Source organism: Chelmon rostratus, chromosome 21, assembly GCF_017976325.1.
Source record: "Chelmon rostratus isolate fCheRos1 chromosome 21, fCheRos1.pri, whole genome shotgun sequence".
Lineage (NCBI taxonomy): Eukaryota > Metazoa > Chordata > Actinopteri > Chaetodontiformes > Chaetodontidae > Chelmon > Chelmon rostratus.
Genome location: NC_055678.1, coordinates 6,158,131 through 6,180,200, shown reverse-complemented (window position 1 = coordinate 6,180,200; position 22,070 = coordinate 6,158,131). Strand labels below are relative to the sequence as shown.

Genomic DNA, 22,070 nt, shown 5'->3' with positions numbered 1-22,070 from the left:
ATTCTTCGATTGATTGTCTTGTCTACATTCTTTTTCAAAATAGTTAAAAATGCCCATGGTGACATGTTGAAATTGCTCGTTTTGTCCAACAGTCCAAAACCCAAAGATTTTCAGTTTACAGTGATGTTAAAGAAATAAAGAAAAGCAGCAAATCATGACTCAATAAATGTAAAAAATAATCTGTGTTGTCTCTCCATGTAGAGGAACAACAACAGTGATCAACAAAAGGTCTTTTACAGTCCGCTGCCTTCCATGGTTGACAGTTTATCTGACTCATCCATAGTAGCCTGAAATAACTGTGAAGCCCAGCTGAGCATCATGTTTCATATCAGCTCATGCATTAACTATTTAGCATCCAAAACATGCTACCAGTTGCTTAATTCTTCCTCTTATAAAAGCCTCGGACGTCTGGTAATCTTCACAAAACAGAAGAATTATTTGCAATATGAGCACAAATGTGTAATCTCATTGAGCGTAATTTCCTCAGTGTGTAAAGGTGAAAACAGGCTCTGCTTTGAACTAAAGTTACCCGTGAGGTGGGGGGGGGGGGTTTAAATAGAGACAGACAGACGCTGCCAACCAGCAGGCCTGTAAATGTTTGCAGCCTGTAGATGGAGGAGAGTCTGTGACCACAGCCGTCCAAAAAGGCCCATGAGACGCAATTAGCCGAACCAAAGCTTTTTATAAAATGCGCTGAATGTTCTCCAGTTCTCTGAAACCTAAAACTCGTTCATTGTATAAATACGACAGTTCACATGGACGTGCAGCTTCCTCTGGATGAACACCAGCTTCTCATGGACTCTCAACAGGCCTCGTTAAGCTCTGTTGTTTAACTCTGCTGTTTACGCCCAGGAGACGTGCCACCGCAACGCGTCAAGACTTTATTTGACACTTCAGAGTGTTGTTTATTATTATGTGTGATGCCCAGATAATCACAACCATGATGGATGTTCAGTTCCTTTTCTTCTTCTGTTGCAGATAATGAATTTGCTTTGAAATGCCTGCATGAGGAATGTTCCGGTGGCTTTTTTGGTCGTTTTTTTCTTTTTTTTTAACCGGTGGTATGTGGAATTTCTTTGCAGCTACGCCTCCGACGTGACTTCAGGCTTGAGTGACGGCTACGAGGGCCTATCAGAGAAGAGCGAGAAGACGGCCGCGAGGCGAACCGCTGGGAAGCTGTTCAGGAGGAGGGCGCGCTCGAGGCTGCGCATCACAGGGGTACAGTAAATCAAAAGTTTAATTACAACACAAGCACATTTAAGCAGGTCATAAACAAATAAATTTATTTTATTTATGAAAGAGTGGTCAAGCGCCACCCTGATTATGTAACGCTAGCAGGAGCTATGCTGTCCTTCCCCCGACAACCACAGTTCATTTCTCTTCTGATCAGGACACTGTGGTCTGTTAATGAGCCTGTTTGGACTGGAGGCAGAGACAAACAGATCATGCATAACCACATATGCTGACGGTGGTGCAAAGAATGCATAGTACAGTACACACATAAACACTCTGTAGTTTACAGTAGACTCACATGTTTGCTCACACACAAAACCGTATTGTTGCTCCTGTGTTTGCCTTTGCTGGCCGGTTTAGACGGTAAACAGGCACCTGTCATTACCATTGATCCCGTCCGTCTCTGCAGCTCTCTGATAAAGTGGACCGGGTGGTGGAGTGTCAGCTGCAGACGCACAATGACAAGATGGTGACCTTCAAGTTCGACCTGGATGGAGATAACCCTGAAGACATCGCCGCTGTCATGGTGAGTCATTAGAGCTTCTTAGTCACCAGTCAAGCAATGATCAACAGGTGTATTCAGAACGTGGACAATAAAAGACTTCGATCGGGTTAAAAACAAGGGCTTCTTTTGTTTTCATCCCAGTTAAATTCGGCTTCGGACCAAGTAACAGTTTTGGTGATGATTCTGATCTGGGATGTCCACCACTGGACCTCAAATCTTGAATCTATACCCCAAAAATTGACTACAAGTTTGTGTTGTAGAAATGATCTTCTTGGGATAGCGCCTCCTAGATTGAACATGAACCTGTTTAACATTTGCCAGACAGCAGGCATGCTATAAGTAACAGTGACAGGATAACAGTAAATGCTAAAGGTTGGTGTAGCAGTGCAGTGCAGATCAGAAATTATCCTCAATTTCCTTTAAATTTGCGCCGCAGTCATTTAACTTATTGAGTGCAAACGAATGTGTGGAAATGGAAGGATGCACACCCACCTACCTTCACTCGCTGCATCAAAGGCGCACTGTGCTTTCTTAAGTTAGAGAAAAAAAAAATCCTCTTTAAGGGGCTCCAGAAAGAGTTTTATAAAGTGTGGAATCGCTTTTTTAACCATGTTAAAGAGAAAATCCAATTACCGGCTTTTGCGTAAAAACAAAAAAGTCAGAATGAGTCATGCTGGCGTCACACAGCATTTTTTTTCTTAAGCACAAATCCAAAAGCCTTATTTTTTTTGCTTTTTAGCTATTTATTTTGGATTATTGGTGATTCGCTTTTTATATTGTAGCCTATGTTGTCGTTTTTTTATGCCATTGAATGTATCACAAAATAAAGTACAATAAACAAAGTCAAATAAAGATGGAGTCTTCGTTTCGAGTATTCAATGAGTGTAAACATCATAGAGCTTTAATGGAGAGCTGGAACAAGACATCTGTCAGACATTGTGGAATGAGGTATTTCAACCTTAAAGCCACCTGAGGAGAAACGAAGGGCTCAACAATGGAACCAATCAGTGTTTGTTAGAGCCTCCCAGAACTTGTACAGGTATAAGCAAACGATCCCACTCTGTCATCTGATAAGTCTGACAGATTCCTCTATCTCAGCCGGCCCTGCACATGATTCATCCTGCTCCTGTTTAACAGCCGAACTCCGGCTGATAGCATATCTAACTTCCTGTGACGTGGGTGACGCAGGTAAGCAGCCCCATCCCCCTGTTATTGTCTCTAAGCCTCATTAGCTTAGCGGTAGCGCGCACACGCCAGCCTGTGTGACGAAGCAGCATGTGCAGCAGCACTTTTTGTTCACTGCCTGTTCTGTTTTCCTGACTCTTAAAACACAGTGCGCTTTTGTTTGCAGAGTCCTGGCGCGGCAGGGGCGCCTGGCATCACAACAGCCCCCGTGGTTCTCATTGCTGGGTTTTAAATGAGCTGAATTATGCCATGCTGACAGGAAATGGTCACCACGCCCCAGCCCACAATTCACAGCAACACTCGAAACTGCATGAATATGCAAAACTGAAAACCTCCTCCAACAAACTGCTGTATTGTGGATTTAAATTACATGATTTATGTGTTTTTTTCCTAAGAACGACTGTTAGCTGAGGGCACGTGGGTGTGTGTTTGGGTGGGTGGGTGGGAAGATTTCATAGATGGACACACAAATGCACAATAAGCACATTTAGTAATCTTAGAAGTATTCTTCTATCTATTCATTTACAGTGGTAGAAAGTAGAAAGTACAATTTTAAGGTACTTTTACTTGTATTTTTTGCAACTTTGTGCTTCTACTCCTGTAAAATATTGTACTCTATTTATTTGACAGCTGTTGTTTCTATATGATTTTATATAGAAAACATAGGTCGGACTTCTAAAATATGATGCATTTTTAGATTTATTTTATAACTCCTGGACTTTATATGAGTAATTAGCACCAACTTGAGCAGTAAAAGGCTACTTACACATGAATGCATTAGTATTAACAATCCAATAATATAATATACCATAACATAATGCTCACATGGGCCATTTTTCTGTATAACTAGTGCTTTTGCTTTTGATACTTTTGAGTACATTTTGCTGATTATACCTGGGTATTGCTACTTCATTCAGGTATCTGCAAACTTCCTCCATCAATGTCCTTTTGTCTTCAAGGTGCACAATGAGTTCATCCTGCCGTCAGAGAAGGAGGGTTTCATCCACCGCATGGGAGACATCATCAAGCGGGCCGAGTCTCTGATGGCCAAAGAGCAGCTGGTCCACTCCAGCGGGCACCGACTCCCCCAGCCTGCTTACCACAGCGGGGTCAACTCGCTGTCTTCCTCACAGGTCAGCTGCAGCGCCCGCTCCTTTCCAGTAATCCACACCACAGCATCGTTAGCTGGGAGCAATAACTGAGTACAGCGTGTTTCATTGTGCTGTCTGATCATCATAAATTACATCAGCTATAGTGTGTTGAGCCTGGCCAAGGCAGAGCCATAAATCTGGTGTGAATGGAAAGCTGTAGAGTGCTTCCTTCACTTGAAATGAAGAGCTGACATGGAGGGCTGTCCTAACCGTCCAAAATCCCAGAGGCTGACCCTTAAAGATAGAAGGTTAAGTGCTCCTAAAGCCACCTGAGGTAGTGCTTTCATTTAGAACATAATGTTACCAAAAGCACTAATGTCATAAAACCACGTGATTTGTGGAGACATACCCCATGCTTCCTTTTTTTTTTTTTTTTTTTTTTTCAGTTATTTGTTCCTGCAACCACAAATCGTTCCCACTGCGTACACCATAATTAACTTTCCAGCATATGTGCCCACATTGAATGGTTAAAAAATCATTTATGTTTGGTTTTGTGAAGCACTGAATCAAGATTCCGTGAAACTGTAAAATGAAGACTTCCAGGAAAAAAAACAAGGAAGAGTTATTAGGAGCAGTGCCACCCTGTTCGAGATATGACCTAATGCCTAATCAGGTGTGGTTTGTGTGCTTAGAGGAAAAGAAGTGTCTGTTCTGCCAGGATATGTTCCACTCTGGAGAACACGCAGAACAAAATCTCCTTGTGCCCCCTAGTAAGAAAGCTCAAACGCATTCATAAATGATGGAGAAAAAATAATTTGTGATTTCACGCAGGACAAGTAAGAGCAGTAAATCTCTACCGCCGACTTTCTACCTTGCTTGTTTCCGACCTGCAGGCCACAATTACTCCTAACTACTGTGGACAAATCTCTCTTGGCTCCACTCCAGCACCTGATTAAAAACACTACATGGACCACATCCCCCAAGAACTGTTATGGCTGCTCTAACCAGCAGCATCCAGCCAAAAAACCAGACCAAGCTAGTTAAGTTGGGAAGAAAAAGCCTCATCTGTTTATCTCTGTTGTGGCTGTTGTAACTCTGAGGTAAAGGCTGCTATTCTGAGAGTTTTGGGAAAAGACACTGTGTATAAATGGAGCTTGAATCCCTGGAAAGCCTCTCTTGTTTAGCTGTTGGTAGTTTCCTCTGCCCGCCACTTGAACAACAAGACTGCAGCCATGCCAGCAGCTGTGTGAGGCAGTGGCTTGAGCTAAATGCTAACTTCAGCATGCTATTGTGCGCACAATGACAGTAACATGTGGCTATAAAGCAGGTAAACGGTTAACCTTTTCCACAATCTTAATTTAGCTTGTTAGCATGTTGGCTAATTAAACACGAAGTGCAGCTGTGCCAATCCATCTAGAAGACGCTGAGGTATTTTACAGAATAATTGAAGACTTTGACCTGCTGGTGGCGCTAGAGGAAAAAAGTCATGGGATCACCAAAGTCATGAGGATTCATTCTCTGAGGACCATGAATGTCAGTACAGAATTTAATGCCTGAAGCTGAGGAGATATTTCAGTTTGCACATACCGACATTGCCAATCCTGTGGCTAGAATAATCAGCAGAGTTTCTTTGCTCCCAGTGTTTGCAGGTGGAGACAGATTACAGCAGCCATTTATCCAGATCATGGAGGTTAAATGACTTTCCGTGAAATGCAGAAAAACGTAACAGTCGTTATAGTAACTGGTTAATAACCTGGGATTTAATAGGGAAACAGCTCTTCTCAAATTAACTGTAAATTCTTTACAGCTGTGTTACTGTTAGCATTATCCACTTAATATATGCTCTACCACACTGACAAGCAGTACACACTCGTATACCTGAAGTCAGGCCTCAGGGTGACCTACTTCATCTGTTTCTGAGCCAGCCAGTGATTCAGTGCCTTGCTTAAAGGGGCATTCAATGGATTTTGCACGTCAGAGTCAGTTTTGATGGTTTACTACACAAGAAAAAATTACTCAGCAGACATCACCTGGCAATCTTAGCAGAGAACTAACTTTACTAACTGCGATGTGGAGATTGAAAGACACGGTAGAGAAGATGCTTATAAGTTGCAATGTGGGAAGTGTAGGATCTAGTGTTTTTGGAGCATGACCCATATATGTAACCATATATATATGTAACATCCCAACTTTATGGGAAGTGAAACATCAAGTTCTGTTTTGGAGACAGTGAAAGCAGCATCAGCCATGATAGATGTTGTACAGATACTATAGTAGTGCTGTGTTAATATAACAAAATACCCTCCAGTCCAGCTTGAACCCACTTATTAGTGCTGGTGATTAAACCTGAAAAGTAGTTGTGTACATCAGCTGAATCATACCACGGTTAGAAAGTCGCATATGCGTGCATATTTTTCTCAGTAATGATCGAGTTTTATCAAATGTGCTCTTTTACAGCCTAATCTGCACACTCACACCCTGCCTCGAACCAACTCCTCCTCCTCTCTGCCTGGTGAGTCTCTCTCCTGGTGTGACGAACTTAATTAAAAGAGAAGCTGGATCATTAGACGTTCGAGGAGATTTAACACGATATGAATTCAGTGATTGAATGTCTTTTTCCTCGTGCCTTTTTTTTAATCATTTGGTGGAAGTCTGAATGAATGCGTGTCATTCTCACAGCATGTCAGATGTGCTTGTGTGTTGCATCTTTTTTGCTGTGCATGATCATTGTGTGTGTGTGTCTACTGATATGTGTGCACGGGCATCCACTCATGCATGTGTGTGTCTTGTCGTAGACTTCAGTGTGGCTAACCCGAGTGTGGGGGTACGTGGCTCTCCCCCGTGCCCCAACGGAGACGTCTTCAGTGCAGACATTACTTCACCTGGGCGACCTCTAATGCGCTCACAGTCTTTCCACAACGCCCCAGGTAAATAGCCCTCCGCCCCCCCCCTCTGGTCCCTATGTGTAGGGGCCGAGCATTGTTTACTGTTTCAGCACTCTGAAAAATTGTTACAGTCCTTTGGCAAAGAATAAGTCAAAGCAAAGCTCAGCTACCTCATAAACCCCCCTCCCGCTTCTCAGGGCCCGTCCTCGGTATTGTTCAGACATTCGCATGGCGCCATCCGCCATCCCCACACCTCAAAGCTTTCGTCTGTGACTGCCTTGCAGCAGGGCCTCTTGGGTAATTACCTCACCTGAGGGCCGCTTTCTGGCTTTCAGGGAGCTGTGAATGCTGTCGCTGTAGAGCCAGAGCTTTTCTCCAGCGCTGCGATAGTCGGCAACATCTGTTTGCCAGCACAAACTCCTACAGAATTTCCGAGAAAGCCTCCTCCCCCCCGTCGAAGTCTCCGTCCCCACAGGAGGGGCATTTGAAGTACGTTACAGAACACATGTGTTACATGTGCCCCCGTGTTTCAGCCTCGTCGGCCATCTGAACATCCTCATCCCCTCCTGTCCTGCGTCCCCTCTCTGCTGGACGTCCACTGCATGCTCGCTTTCGCAACGCTTCTTGGCCACCCGCCACCGTTATAGAGTGTTGCCTAACCTATGTTTCCGTCCGCATGGAAAAAGTACAGGCTGGTCTGCATCATCAGCAACAGGAGGCGTGGTTCATAACTGTGGAGCCATTGTTGAGGTAAATGTCAAATCAATGGATGGGGCTATGTCATTGGCAACCGACACTATTCCCCAAGGAGCAGAATAGAAATCCCGTCTGCTTTAATCTCACAATCAGACCCAAAAAAGTTGCGCACACACGTGTGTTCCATTTAAACTCCTCAGAAATGTCGTACGTAAAAGCTTCACTGGCTCCACTGATGCCGAATCCCTCACAGACATGTGAGCCCGGTGTGAGACTGTTCCAGCTTGCGAATGCAATTATGGTCGGATACTGCTTTAACCAAAACTTCTTTGTTCACCATGGAAACCCATTATTTGAAAGTACAGGAAGGATTTATGCTCCACATGGCGGATGTCTTGGCAGGGGGCTGAAGGAAGAATTAGACCGCCTAAACCCTGAGGAGAGGACGAATGAGTGATCTCTCTCTGGATCAACTCCATTATTCCATCACAACTGTGTGGAATAAAAGTTAAATGAAGACATTAACAAACTTTCTTTGTATGTTTTTTTCTTCATAACCAAGGTACTTCAAACTACAAATTAAGCCTGTTTTTAATATTTGTCTTTCAGGGTCTCCTCTCCATTATCAGCACCACCACCACCACCACCACCCTGCGTCTCTCCTGCCCCACCACCAGCACTACCACTTGCCCTACATGGGCCATAGTCACTTCCCATTCCCATACCCAGGCTCTCCGGGTTCCCCCAAGCCAGCCAACCATCCTCCCCTCACACGTGTAGCCAGTAACCCCACCTTCCCTTCTGTTCCCTCCCCAGCCCCCAGTTCCCCAAGTCATCTGAATGAGACCCCGAGCCCTGGCAGCAGTGAGAGTGTCACCATGTCCCCACCTGCCCCTCAGCATCCCAACATGTGGCCCCCTCACACGCAGCCCCTATTTTCTTTAGCGAATGTCATCTCCATGGCCATGAGCATGGCCCAGTCTTTCATCCCACCTGCTAGCCTGCCCACCCAGGGGATGCCCTCCTTTCCAGGCTTCCACCCCCAGCTCCCAGCTCCCATGGCCCCACAGTCAGGTTATCCGTCCATCTACCCGCAACATTACCATAGCCTGCCAGTAGAGGTTCCTTACCCTACAGCAGGCGTCCCAGCTCAGAACAGCATCTACCACAGCCCTGACAATACACCTAAATTGGATGGTTTTCCTCAGAGCAGTCAGCCAAGCTGGCTGCATCCGGTCTCTCCCCCCTCAATGCCCTCCACTCCTCCTCCTGTTCCTCGGGAGCCTTTGCAACAGGCTGGACTCTCCAGTCCCCCCAGCCTGATCCAGGAGCACAGCGTCCACAGCTATGAGACCCCATACTCAGCACAGGTTCCAGCCCAGGCTGAACCCAGATCAGAAGTCTCCAGTTCAAATTCCTCGTCAGATCTGTCCCCATCACCCCCAGAGAGCCCAGAGAGCACTGTGAGTCACCCTCAGTTCCTTTTCTCTCCGTCGAGATGCCTTTAAAATGATGCTGTGTGCGTGCAAATTAGTGCTGAAAGGATTAGCTGATTAAATTAGAACAAAAGAAGAAGGAAACTAATCAACAAATTTAATACTTGATGATTCATTTGAGACATTTCTCAGGCCAAAATGCAGAACATTTACCAGTTCCAGCTTCTTAAATGTGAAGATTTACCCTTTTTCCTTATTTTATATGATTGTTAATCTAGTATCTTTGGATTGTGGACTCTTGATAGGACAGAAAAATCTATCTGAAGACATAAACTTGGGCTCTGGGAAATAGGGATGGGTGTCTTTCACCATTTGCTGACATTTTATAGACAATTAGTTAAAAATAGGGATAGGGAAAACAGTTCCAAGTTTCTCTATTCCAGTTAACACAGGGTATCTGCCAATACAGATTACTAGTTCAAAAAGTGCTCTGTTTTCCACTGATTTAATATCCCTGTACAGCACTGTGTGGAACTCATTTGGATCACTTTATCTAAGATAGCATTTGGGATGTCTGCAGTACTAATAACGGAGTAGGTGGCCTCACATTACTGAGCACTGAAACACTGAACAAGAACAACACAGATCAAGAAACTATTTAATATGGATCGGTCACATCTGGTCAATACCCAGCCACACTAACGCTAACAATGTTTATACTTCCTGTTTAGTTATCATCCCTCAGCGCTCAGCTGCACCCGACTGTACCTGAGCTGAACGCCAGTAGCCCAAAACCAAAAGTCTCGTCTCCTCAGTCTGGTAAGAAATCCTGTGAATGCTCTCATGCTCCTGAAGCAGTTTCTCCTCCGTCTCTGCATCGTAAACACCTAATGTGTTGTATGTTGCTAGCCAGGGGCTGGGAGAGCTGGAAAATGACATACTGTATGATGTTTATGTTTGCACCCCAAACAAACCCACACACATGCTTGTGTATACACACAAATGCACCCACAGCCGAACATTTCAAGTCTTTTTGCTCTGTTTTATGATGTATGAGGTCTAAATACAGTCTGATGTCTCTGTTACGGCCAATTTGAGTTGCTTTCAGTTCCCTGTCTTTCTCTCCACTGTATCCTTGGTGACATTATCACCTATTAGCGTGGTCTCAGGAGCCATTGCGTAACCACCAGTCTGGATGTAATGTTCCATTCAAAATGAATACAAACGTAGGTGTGATTGCAGCCCTTCCCACTAGCAGCGACCAATCAGGGAGCAGCCGTGCTCATTACAGGCCTCTCCTCCCATATCCACACCTGTCAGTATTTATACCCTCCTCAAAAGCCCACATTCAACAGAGTCCCTCTGTTTCAGCGGGCACACACCCAGACACTTTCTGTGTTTGCACTAAGAAGGACACATAGTGGGCGAACGGAGGCACTGCAGGAGTTTAAACCCTAGTATGGTGTGCAGATGTGAGAACATGCAGTTCCTCCAGCTGTTTGCGTCACCAGTATGTGACACCAGTAAACAACTCCTTTTAACTGTTTTTATCACTGCCATGAATTAAGGCTGTAAAGAGGGTATCCACACAGGCGGGGAGATTACTATTTTAGGAAATGAGACACAGTGAAAACAGAGGAAGACCCCTTTGAAGATCTGCCAAGAAACACATGATTAGATTTTAAGAGTGAGGCTTTGTTCTTATGATCAATCAACTCAGATCAGATTGCAGAACAATCACCACTGTTGGCCAATGATTGGCCGTCACTCACATAAATAGACCTTTCAGATGTTAGAACTTCTTAATCATGGACACCAGAAGTAAGTAGAGGGAGCACAACAACTCAGTAGACTTGATGTAAGCCAATTTTATATTAGATGCACACTTAGATGCTTAATCAGGTACATTTTCATCCTTTTTTATCTCGAAGGGAACCTGGTAAAGCTTTTTTTTTTTTTAATGCCTGCAGGATTAAAGAACTAAACACCTTCTCTTCCTCTGTTGCAGAAGTCCAGTGTGCACCAGTCACGGTTGGGAGATTCCAGGTGACACCCAGCATGGACATCCCTGCTGTGCCGCCAGTTTCGGTGCCTGCTGCCCCACAGCCGGCAGACAGCAGCTCGTCAGAGAGCAGCACGGAGGAGCAGGGGGAGTCTGAGACCAGCCTGGCCACCTCCCTCACCATGTCCCCTCCTCACCAGCACCCCCACAGAGGGTCGGCAGGAGTCCTGCAGGAGGTCGAGGGGCAGGTGGGCTGGGCTGGAAGCCAGGAGCAGCAGCAGGACAGAGAAGAAGAGGACGAGGAAGAGGACGAGGAGGAGGAGGAAGAGGAAGAGGAGGAGGAGGAAGAGGTTGTTGGCGAACGACAGAGGACGAGGAAGAGGAGTCGGAGGAGAGCGTACAGCCTGAGCCTGATGGGGACGTCTGCGGACAGCGGGCTCTCGGTGACCGCTGCTGAGATGGAGGGGAGGCTGTGGGACGGAGCGGCGGGCAGCCCGCAGTACAGCAATGCCCTTCATCATCTGTGGATGATGACTTACAACCGCAACACTCCCTACCTGAGCAGCGACGACTCGGACAGCGACGACTCCGACATGCTGGAAGAGCTTCAGGAGCTCAGAGAGAAGTAAGTGGCAGTTCTATATCTCCAACTTTCAACAGGGCTCACACACATCAAACACTTCTCAGTGACTTTTATGATCTTTGCTGATACTTTGGGATTCATTGTAATATTTTGGGGTAATACTCACGAATAATAAATACTCTACTGTCAGTATTTACACTGTAGGTTTAAGGCATGAGGTTTTGATCTTATGAAAAAAGAAAAAGGCCAATTGACCACTCATCACAATTTCCCAGAGCCTAAGTTGATGTCCTCAAACTGCTTGTTTTCTCCAACAAACAAGTCAAATCCCAAAGATTTAGATTATAAATCCCTCAAACAGAGAAAAGCAACAAATCCTCACATTTAAGAGGCAGGATCCAGCACATTTCTGCCACTTTTGCTTCCTGAAAATGATTTAACAATTATCAAAATTCTTGTAGAATATTTTCCTGTAAATTAGCTAATTAATGGAGGAATTGTTGCACACTTGCATGTTCAGAATGTTCAAATCAAGTCAAGTAAATGTAGAAATCACAAACTCTTCAAAGCCCTAATTTGCTCAAACCTTTTAGCCTTCAAGGATTTTCAGGCTCCAACAATATGGAGCCTTTAGCGACTTCACATTTGTTGCTTTTTGTTCCTCATCAGACACCTGACGGAGGTGCAGGCCCTGCAGGCCGCCCAAAAGAGGGAGATCGAGGAGTTGTACGAGAAGATGGGGAAGGTCCCCCCAGCAGGCATCGTCTCTCCTGCTGCCATGCTGTCCAGTCGTCAGCGCCGCCTGTCCAAGGGGAACGGTTTCCCCTCATCCCGCAGGAACAGCCTGCAGCGGCTGGACCTGTTGCCTCTCCAGGGTAAGGAAAAAAAAAATCCAGATTTCTTTCTGAGTTATTACCTGGTATATATGTGGTGAGTTTTAAAAAGCATGTTTTTTTTTTAGGTATCATTAGGAGAAATTCCCTTGGAGGCAGCAGCAGCGGCTCCCAGGATAAACCAAGCAAAGGCGTCACCTTTGCCAATGACATTAGTAGAATGGTGAGTGTCCACCGCATTAACAAAGTTCATATTGTTGTTATTGTTAAAGAGGACACAAAAAGGGCTTTTCCTCACGTTGTGTCTTTTTGCCTCCCACTTTCCAGTAAGAAACTGTCAGCCAAGCACGCTGTATATCTGGACTACCTCATCTGAAGTGTGACTGCAGGGGTCAACCCCGTCCTGCAGGAGGATCACTTCAACTCCTTTCACTGGCACACCGATCAGCAAACTGCTCCCCTCTGCCAGTGGTCACAAGGTTCTCCCAGTGGTCTTTTACCTCAACGTACATATAAACTGTCATCAGAGAAACTGGAGTTGCACAGGAACTGTAACTTCCAGCTTTCAGAACTTTGTCAAATCTGGTGAATTTTTTGCAGCTGAAGTGCAGAATATCAATCAATCCGGTTCATGTTGAAATTGACAATTCAGTTTTGCTCTCTGTCAGGCTCAATGGTTCAGAATGAAACAACTTCAGGTTACCACAGCACTCTGCGGAGTGTCGCATCACACACACCGAGCAAGTTTTTAGCACTAACGCAGTCACGTGATGGTACGCGGTGCCGCAGAGTTGTGGCCTTCTGAGCTACTTCGGCACTTGACCCAGAATGACGACACATGATCCGATATCGCTGTGATGTTGCTCCAGGACCATTACTATTACTGCGACTGACCAATCAGGATTTTGTGATGTCATAACTTTGCTCTGTAGGAAAAAAAATGGAAGAGTGCACAAAAGGGAGAAGTCAGCTTTTCTAACATTTGGTTAATGTTGTGAAACAGCCTATTTAACCCCATATCATGATCTTTTCCTAAACCTAAACAAGTAGTTTTGTTGCCTAAAGCTAACCAAACTGTGATAGAAAACTTTAAATCTGAACAAAGTGTAAAAAACTAAGCCAGCAGTTAACAATAAGCTCCATACAGGACATGAACTCTGGTCTTCTGGGTTAAAGTACAGCGCTTGACCCATTCTGCTCTGTGTGGACTTCGTCGCTTTTGCTCAGTTGCAATGATGATCCTGGAGCAACAATGTAAGAACCAACACGGTGATATCAGATAAACCAAACGGGCACTTGTTGCTGTTTTCCTGCTTGTCTGAGTCACTGCCGTTAATCTGAGCACAGCAATGTGAACCACAGCGACGCTCTGACACTTTTACTGACAGTTGTCATAAGTGAATGACAACATTTTGGATAATTTTGCAACTTGTTTGCTGTAGTTTGTTGATGATGTCTCAGCACCTGCTGACAGCACAGTGAATACACTCTGATTATTGCCTTCCAGGGGCTGACGAGAGCAGTCTAGATGCATTGTACAGTTTGATTTATTCAAATATGTATTAGGGAAACATTTTGTTCTAGTACATCTTTGCTTTCTTTAGTGATTTTGACACCTGATAGGATGAGCTACATTCTCTACTCCTGACATTTTCAGGATGTAGTCGAACTGATTTTTCACATTGTACAAAAGTACAATACCGAGGCATCATTTCCATCAGTGCAGACATAGCGTCAGAAGGAAAAAGAGTTGTACAACAGTTAGAAATGTTTGCATGTAGCTTGCTTGAGAAAAAAGAAAAACCTGCTTTTTAAACTATGAAATGAGATTTAGTTAAACGGTGTCAAACACTTGAGCATAGACAACATCACACATCTATTTTCAAATACTGTAGCTTGTTTAAAATTTAAAAAAAATGATTTGTGTTGATTGGTTGTGAAAAATCCACCTAGATTTTAGACTACTGGCTTTATTGTACATGTGTATATAGTAGAGTGCATTTCTAGATCATGTTTACAATTTCTGAGTAAACTAAACCTTAATTCTTGCTCAAGCAAAAATCATTTTATCGCTTGTTCCATAGATCAAGCACCTTGTGCACTTTAGTAAATTCTACTTTAGTTCTCAATCATTTGACACATTTGTGGAAAAAACTGTGGTTACTTGAGGAAGAGCTGATATGTATCCTCTTATTTTTCCGAAAGGGAGTTAGAGAATACGATCCAGTGTATGTTTGATCACAGTTTTTCCATATTGGATCACAGTGATGATGATCTACCCTCCCACAATTTGAAATAATTAGTACATTGTGGGATATAGAGAAATCAGTCAAAGCTGTGAACATGTAGCTGTTGCCTTATAAAATATTCACAACACACACTGAATTTTTCTGGCAGTGGAACTCCTATTAAGATTTCCAAAGTTCATAATATATTCAAAGACGTTTTGTCTCAAAATTCTGAATGTAAATATATAATTGTATTGCTTTCTGATGCTGCTGCTGTCCTGCCATGCTGAATCTGTGCCTTTCCCTTACAATGTCTTATTTTATATTTTTACTCTCAAAATTTGGTGGCAAGATCAGACTCTATATATATATGTATATCCAATTTTGACAAAAATAAATGCTATTGTAAATACCACAGCTCTTTTGTCATCTTTACTGCTTCATCAACTGTCTTCTTTTGCACAGTTACACAGACATGACTGTAAAAAAAAATCAAATACATTAGATTTTTATTTTACAAATCACAACTTTATCGACATAAATATTTTTCAACAGGCTGATCCGTGTGTCACTTTAGCAGTGTCACAGGCATTCTCTGCTGTTAAAGGCCACTGTAGATTTATCACTAGCTGACTGAAATCTAAGATGTTCCTCTCATACTGTATGCACATCACATCATCCGGGCTGGAAACTTGTCAGGTAAAGGTTGCAATTACTCTACAGTCTAGGCCTTCTGGGTAGCAGGTAAGGTCATGTTAAGGTCAGTGGATTAGTCCTTTCCACTGACAGGCAAACTTAGTCAAAATCTAGAGATGTCTGGTTTTAAGTCAGCACACAATTACCCTTCACAATCAAGAAAACAAAGTCCAGCGCCGTCTCAACATGAAAAACAGCGGCCAGCCATGGAATATAAATCAGTGGCATCAGTGTCCACGTCAGTCCCTTCTCAGTTCAGTGCAGGACAGACACACAGTCCAACAACAGGCAGGCAACACACACATCTCAGTTGGCACCAGTCTTTGGTCCCTGCATTCTTGCACGCTTGGCCTCCTCATCCATTTCATCCATGATCCGCTCCTGGGAGACTGAGTAAAATGTGTAGCCGTCTAGCAGGGGAGCAAGTGGTCAAGGCACATATTTGCAAGAAGAATGACAACAGAAAGCAAAATACAACAAGCATAATGTGACAAGTGGGTGATGCAAGCAGCATGTCAGTCAGGCAGTTAAAATTCACTGCTTCAAAACAACATCTTAATGTTGTCTCTATTAAAACATAAGACTTCTATCTTATTCCTTTTTGGAACCTAGTTGCCAGTTCATTAGGTACACCAACCAATGCAGTCTAATATAACATCCCTGCAACAGTTCCCAACTTCATTAAGGTTCTAATGTTCAGTTTTGTTGAAATTGTTTTTAAAAAGCATTGATTCCTCTCTCTGGCCATTTATGAGGGTGTGGAGTAGTTGAATTTTATTGCATTATGCTGAGTGGTATTTTTAATATTTAGTCTTCCCTCATTTGAAGAAATGGTGCAAATATGGAAGCACTTTTCTGCCAGGAAGATAAAAAAGATATGCATAATAAAAATAACAAAATACTCAAAATAAACTCATAATCATGAGATAGTAAGTCCAAATTGACTTTGCATGCAGCTGTACCTCATTATTTAGATTTAGTAAATCAGCTAACCTTGAGCATTTTTTATTTTTATTACGCACATCTTTTTTATTATCCTGGCAGAAATGGGCTTCCGTATGTTCAAGACTCCAGGAAAATGAGATGGATATCTTTTGATTTAACTTATTAATGTAGTAAAATCGACAATTGTTAAAGCTAGCTTGATGCTAATGAGATACCTTCGGTTTTTAAATAATACAGCCTTCAACCAACGTTTAGACATACTTCACTAATACTCTACAAACCTTCCTTCCTGTTTATGCTAGCTGTCGTTGCTAACTGTCATGTTAGCATCCAATGAATGGGAAACTTTGCACCTAACTAAAGACATTTTTAGCTAAGATAAGTAATATACAATCAAATAATTGCACAGTCAAAAACAGCATGCGGAGATTAACTAGCGTTTAGCTTTAAATTGTAGATTTGGCTTTATATAACCCCACACTAACTTTAGCACGCTAAGCTAACGTTACATAGTTCACCTTGTGTTGACGTTGGTGTGCTTGGCAAGGATACAAATTCCCATGACGAGTGCTCCAATGGCGAGTCCTGTCACAACATTTCGTGTCCGCAGCATCTGTGTTTTCTTCTTCCACTGTTGGAGCTCTACCTGCCGGATGAAATTCATCTGCTCTTGAGAAAGACCCTCTTTAGTCGGGTCTATCCTGGTTGCAAAGGGAGTACTGGACTTCGGCGACTTGTCGGCCATGTCTGCAGCCAGTGAGGTATGAAAGGTTGTTTCGCAACAGTTATGCGCGCAACTGTAATTCAAATGATCTGCGGAGCTGCTGGTGTAGTGATTAGTCCATCAGGACGTTGTGAGATCTGCGCCTTGAGCACTACGAGCGCCACCAACTACTGCGCGAATGCATGCGAATGGAACTAAAGTGTGCAACAATCAAATGAGCCCCCATACAGGGAAAGGTTCCTACCTGGAGACGTTAAATCGCTCTTGGAGGTGAAAACAGAGGGATTAGCGCCATCTTCCGGAAAATATAAACTCCAGGCACGATTTCTTTTTGGTTTTCCAGTTTGTATTCGACAAAAGTTAACAAAAATTATAGACTTGGTTGTTTGTGAATTTAACTTTTCTGCCTACAGAAGACAATCGTTAGTGTGTAAATGGAGAAAAGATTATTTTCTTCTCCCAGCCAAAGAATAAGTTTGAGGTTTCGCGAAGTCTCTGTCGACCTGCTCACAGATTTCCTGATTAACCTCAACAAAAGAAACAAAGATAACCTCGATAGTTTATCAAAATGCAGCGGAAAGTTCAGAGATAGAAGGCTAATGGGTAAGTAAAGTTATATGAGCCCCAGAGAGGTGACTCCATATAACGCTAGCATTTAATATATTTCAAATTTAATACCTCCTAACGGTTACGTTATTTATAACGTTTGAAAATGCGTATGACGCACTTTCATCTTGGTCCACCTCTCTAACCGTTATTAAGAAAAATTATGCATTAACTTAATTTCTTCTTATTTTTAAACAATTTTTTTCTGTATTTCTCCACAGAGATCCAGGTAAACCCTCTGTTATATTGTGTGTAAACTGCGGAGTTTTTAATTTTCCTGCACCTCACACAGCAGTGACGGTTATACTGTTGCTAGCTAGCTAAATACCTCCCCTTGGCAGAATGCTTCTTTTTCCTTTTAATTAATGATTGTATAGCTGTATTCATGAAGCATGTACTTCACTGCTATCAATTATGGGATGCATTTAAAACATAAAGGGAAGCTACCTTCTGTGACTGCTACTCTATTTAAAACTACTGTATATAAACGAGGCTTTCATTTGTAGACTTATGTGTTTTCATGCTGTAATTATTTCACCTGGTGTGCAGACTGTCTCATCCTGCAGTAGCTTTAATAGTTTTGTCAGCAGGTGGGATTGACTAAGATGTACAGGGCTAACTCTGAATGGCCCACTAAGCCTCCCTGTACCCTGTCATCACTCTGAAGTCTGTCACACACCACAGATTGTGAGCCTTGTTATTATGGGGGCCAGTTCTCCATACAGCCTCCATGAGCTAGTGGAGTCTCTCCAGCTGCCAGCACCTCAGCAGGAAAAACCCTGCCAGTGAGGAGGAGCAGATGGATAGCAGTCTTAATGACCTCTAATAAATATCCATATTCTCCTTCTTTACTGTTCACATGGCAGCTAAAATACAATTTATTCAAATTTCTGTATGGGGATATCTCTGTTAGAAGTTCTGTCCCATTCTCTAACATGCTTGTCCTGGTGCCAGCTTACGAAAGAAGCCGGAAAATGTTCACAGAATTGAAGGAACTACCATATAAATACTAATAGAAAAACTAGTCCAGTCACGATACAGTTTTTGCTAGTGCTGGCTGGTGGGTGGTGTTGAGAACCCAGCATGGTTGTGATTCAGTGTTAAATGTTTTACTTCCATGGCTCTCAGCTGTTATTTCATGCAAAAATAAGCATAAAGTAAAGAGAATCAGAGTTTTAAATAAATATATATTCAGTCACAATGAATAAATCTTCACTGGGCCATCTGGGCTTATGTGTTCTTTTATCTTTATCATCCAGAGGATCATTTGTACCTTGATAAAGTATGCTGGCTATTTATAGTTTTTCATTCCCAATATGTCCATTAAGCATCACTGCAAAGAGCTCATAAATGACAGTGAATAGCCTATAGCGCCTGCAGAGGAAATGGCTCATATTTCATTTTATTGATCCCATTCACAGAACTACATGAGATCTCTCCCTGTGTCGCTTTACATAGGATTGCCCAAACACATTTACTGCCTTACACATTCCTTTCTGGGATGTATTTCTTTTCCTTTCATCATAGTCTGCCAACTTCATCCCAATATGCTGAGCTCATGCTTCTGCTCAGAAAAGGATTTTTCTGTTTTGTTCTCTGCTTTTGCTTATGCCCTGCTTCCCTCTCTGGTGTAACTTAGAATACATCTTCCTGATGACTAAAGAACTAAGACTTGATCCACTAACTGGATACCATGCCATTGAATTACTTCAAAGGTAAGATGTAGCATCACATTTGCCTTTCCCTGCCACACCTAGTATGATATTGGTCTTGCCATGTCTTTATGTGAATAGTTATCTTCTGCAGGTTTATGGTCAAGCACCTTACAGATTTGCTGACCACACCCACACCTCATGGTGCAGCTGCTGATCCACCAAGAAGTTATGAGGAGGCTATTTTTGCCAAGCTCAAGGAGAAATTCCTTCTCATCATCTTCTCCTGCGTGCAGCTTGCAAGCAAACTGTCTTTGCACAGTCATGTAAGTTCTGCAATGTCTGCGATTAATAACTTTCCACAGCCTGTGCTTAGAAACCAAATAATCTATACTTTTTCAAAACATTTCTAGATAATCGACAACAATACTGCTGTGCGCTTTCTGCATTCAGTGGGCCACAACGTCTCTAAACAGACTGTCCTGGAATCAGAGCTGTTGGTCTTAAAAGGGCTTGAATTCAGACTAAATGCCCCTAACCCACTGACATATGTGGAAATACTTCTGGAGGTGCTTGGTAAGATATCATATTTAAATACAGAGCAACTTATGTGAAGTATTATGCTGGGGCAAAAATTGTGCAAAATTAAATGAAAGGTCCTGTGACAATAATTTGGTCATGTCCATTGAACAGCTATACTGACTTTGAAAGAGGCGACTATGAACTTTTGTAGGACACAATGAGCCATCCATCTCTGTGGAGCGCCTGTATCACCTGTGCCACCATGTTCTCCAGTTCGTCACCCTGCAAAGGACTGCCATCTTTGAGTCCTTGTTAGTGACTACCATTCAGCATGTCAGCCCATCTACAGAACAGAGGTATTACATTTCTCTTTTAGCCGCACTTTCAGATATTTATGGGACAGGTGTTTCTGTCACGGTAGAGCGGACAAGCTGCTGGATTAGCAGTTCAATGGACTACAGCCAGCTGGGAACTGTCTATGTTGTTATGGTTTCTCATGTTTCTCATGGCTTGCCCCCCTGGAAAGCTCATACAGAGCTATTCAGTGAGTGACTACATAAAACTGTGTTTGGGATAAGTTGTTAAACCTGTAATAACTGATTTTTAGCCACTTGGAGGCAGTGGAAACAAGTTGTGAACACAACATTGACACCTTTTAAGTTGATAATGGCGAACTTGTTAGCAGATTTACACATCCAGACGTGGAGCAATGTTAGCATTAATTTATTGTGCTTTTGGCAACCTGACGAGTGTAAGTCTAATATCCACTCTCCTTTTAGCTGTGTTGTGGTTTCCATCAACTCCTGAGGGAAATATCTGGCAGTTTAGCTGCTAAATGCTCACTATGTTCACCAGCTAGTCACTTACTCTTTCTGCTGTTTGGTGCTGGCCAGGTAGTAGACAGCACCAGGTTTTTTGAGCTTTTCAGCTGAAAGCAGCTGCCTGCTGTGGAGTAAAACAGCTTAATCAAAACAACGATGTTGTAAAGCGCTGTGGAGCTGAGGGGAATTGCAGTGTCATGTGATACAATGTGATATACATTATTGTCCCATTAGGGACATTTTCTTCGCTGCGTTTAGCAAGTGTCATTCTAAATTTTAAATACACAGTCAACCACATACATGCACTAACATTTGCCATTAATAAGAACTTGTTGTAAAAACATATTGCACATCCCATCCATCCTGTATTTTGGAGCATAGGCTGTCAGCATGGGCCTGCCAGGTAAACATGTTATCAACGTGGACACCAAGAGACTTACAAGAGCATACCTGATTAATGGGAGTGTTGTGGATAATCACTGGTTGTAATTCTCCCCTTTCAATCCCTTTCACATTACACATAGTCAATTGTTCCATTGTTAATATAAACATATTGGTTATAGCTGCTTTAACACTGAATTAAATCTCTCTAAACAGAGAGAAGTTTGTGGCAGTGACTGAAGACTACATGCTTCTTGGTGTTGGTGTCATCGCCGTGGCTGCATTCGTCCATTATGTCACAATATGGAAACAGGTGAAACACTTGAGGTTTTATAAGTATGAAAATCTTAACTGCATTCATAGTAGCATTTCTCATCAGTGTTTTAAATGTCAAAATTGTAGACAAAATATGCAGCCAAATCAAAGCATATAAGGTCATCTACCTTATCCAGGTACATGTAAATGCTTACTTAATCTGTCAATCTTTAATGCATTGCAGATAGTGGGAGAACTGAGTCACATGACAGGAATCTCAAGGAGGAGCATCAGTGATTTCGCTTATGTGACACTGATACACATTGTTAAACCGAGTGCTTGAGTCTTGATAAGACTTTATACTCTTACTGTTAATAGTTCAGGTTGTTTTCTAGCTGTACATGTTAGCACAGAACATGTACTGTGCTCCTAAATAAGATGATTCCGTTAAAGCAGCATCTTTGTACCGAAATACCTCATGTGATGACATGGGGCTTGAAGATTAAGTCACTATAGAGTGGTCTGCTTTTTAGTGACAGACATACGTCTACTTTATTCTAATTATACATTCTGTAAAACAAGTTAGTATTGATGTTACAATTGTTTAGTTTACCTAAAATGTTGAGTATAGATTATTATCTAAATCTCTTACTGCCTTATTATATATATATATATATATATATATATATATAAAACTATTGTATTAAACAGTAGCTTAATATAGTGTATATCTCCACTGTTTTTACATTTCCTGTGCCAGATTGATCTGCTTACTCAAATTAGATTGTGGT

At 42.6% G+C, this 22,070-nt stretch overlaps 3 protein-coding genes across 4 annotated transcripts in view; 2 read left to right on the top strand and 1 right to left on the bottom strand.

The window, feature by feature from the left end:
• Positions 1-15,094, top strand: part of wnk4a (WNK lysine deficient protein kinase 4a) — a 42,223-nt gene extending 27,129 nt beyond the window's left edge. The window contains exons 11-21 of one of the 2 annotated variants that reach the window (XM_041962364.1): positions 1,083-1,218; positions 1,643-1,759; positions 3,883-4,056; positions 6,472-6,526; positions 6,810-6,941; positions 8,205-9,058; positions 9,763-9,850; positions 11,040-11,658; positions 12,286-12,491; positions 12,578-12,672; positions 12,777-15,094. In XM_041962364.1, the coding sequence (XP_041818298.1) occupies positions 1,083-1,218; positions 1,643-1,759; positions 3,883-4,056; positions 6,472-6,526; positions 6,810-6,941; positions 8,205-9,058; positions 9,763-9,850; positions 11,040-11,658; positions 12,286-12,491; positions 12,578-12,672; positions 12,777-12,779 (2,479 nt within the window). In that variant the 3' untranslated portion in view covers positions 12,780-15,094. The remainder of the gene's footprint in view (positions 1-1,082; positions 1,219-1,642; positions 1,760-3,882; positions 4,057-6,471; positions 6,527-6,809; positions 6,942-8,204; positions 9,059-9,762; positions 9,851-11,039; positions 11,659-12,285; positions 12,492-12,577; positions 12,673-12,776) is intronic. The other variant, XM_041962365.1, reaches the window with a different exon arrangement.
• On the bottom strand, positions 13,991-17,204 carry LOC121624589 (cytochrome c oxidase assembly factor 3 homolog, mitochondrial). The gene is made up of 2 exons (XM_041962366.1): positions 16,871-17,204; positions 13,991-15,783 (listed from the first exon to the last, which is right to left on the bottom strand). The coding sequence occupies exons 1-2, from the start codon at positions 17,061-17,063 to the stop codon at positions 15,680-15,682; spliced, it is 297 nt and encodes a 98-aa protein (XP_041818300.1). The 5' UTR covers positions 17,064-17,204; the 3' UTR covers positions 13,991-15,679.
• Positions 17,205-17,476: 272 nt separating this feature from the next.
• cntd1 (cyclin N-terminal domain containing 1) lies at positions 17,477-21,622 on the top strand. Its single transcript, XM_041963363.1, has 7 exons — positions 17,477-17,645; positions 19,288-19,363; positions 19,455-19,626; positions 19,714-19,876; positions 20,034-20,178; positions 21,241-21,337; positions 21,524-21,622. Exons 1-7 carry the CDS (start codon positions 17,477-17,479, stop codon positions 21,620-21,622), a joined length of 921 nt encoding a protein of 306 aa, XP_041819297.1.
• The last annotated feature ends 448 nt before the right edge of the window (positions 21,623-22,070 follow it).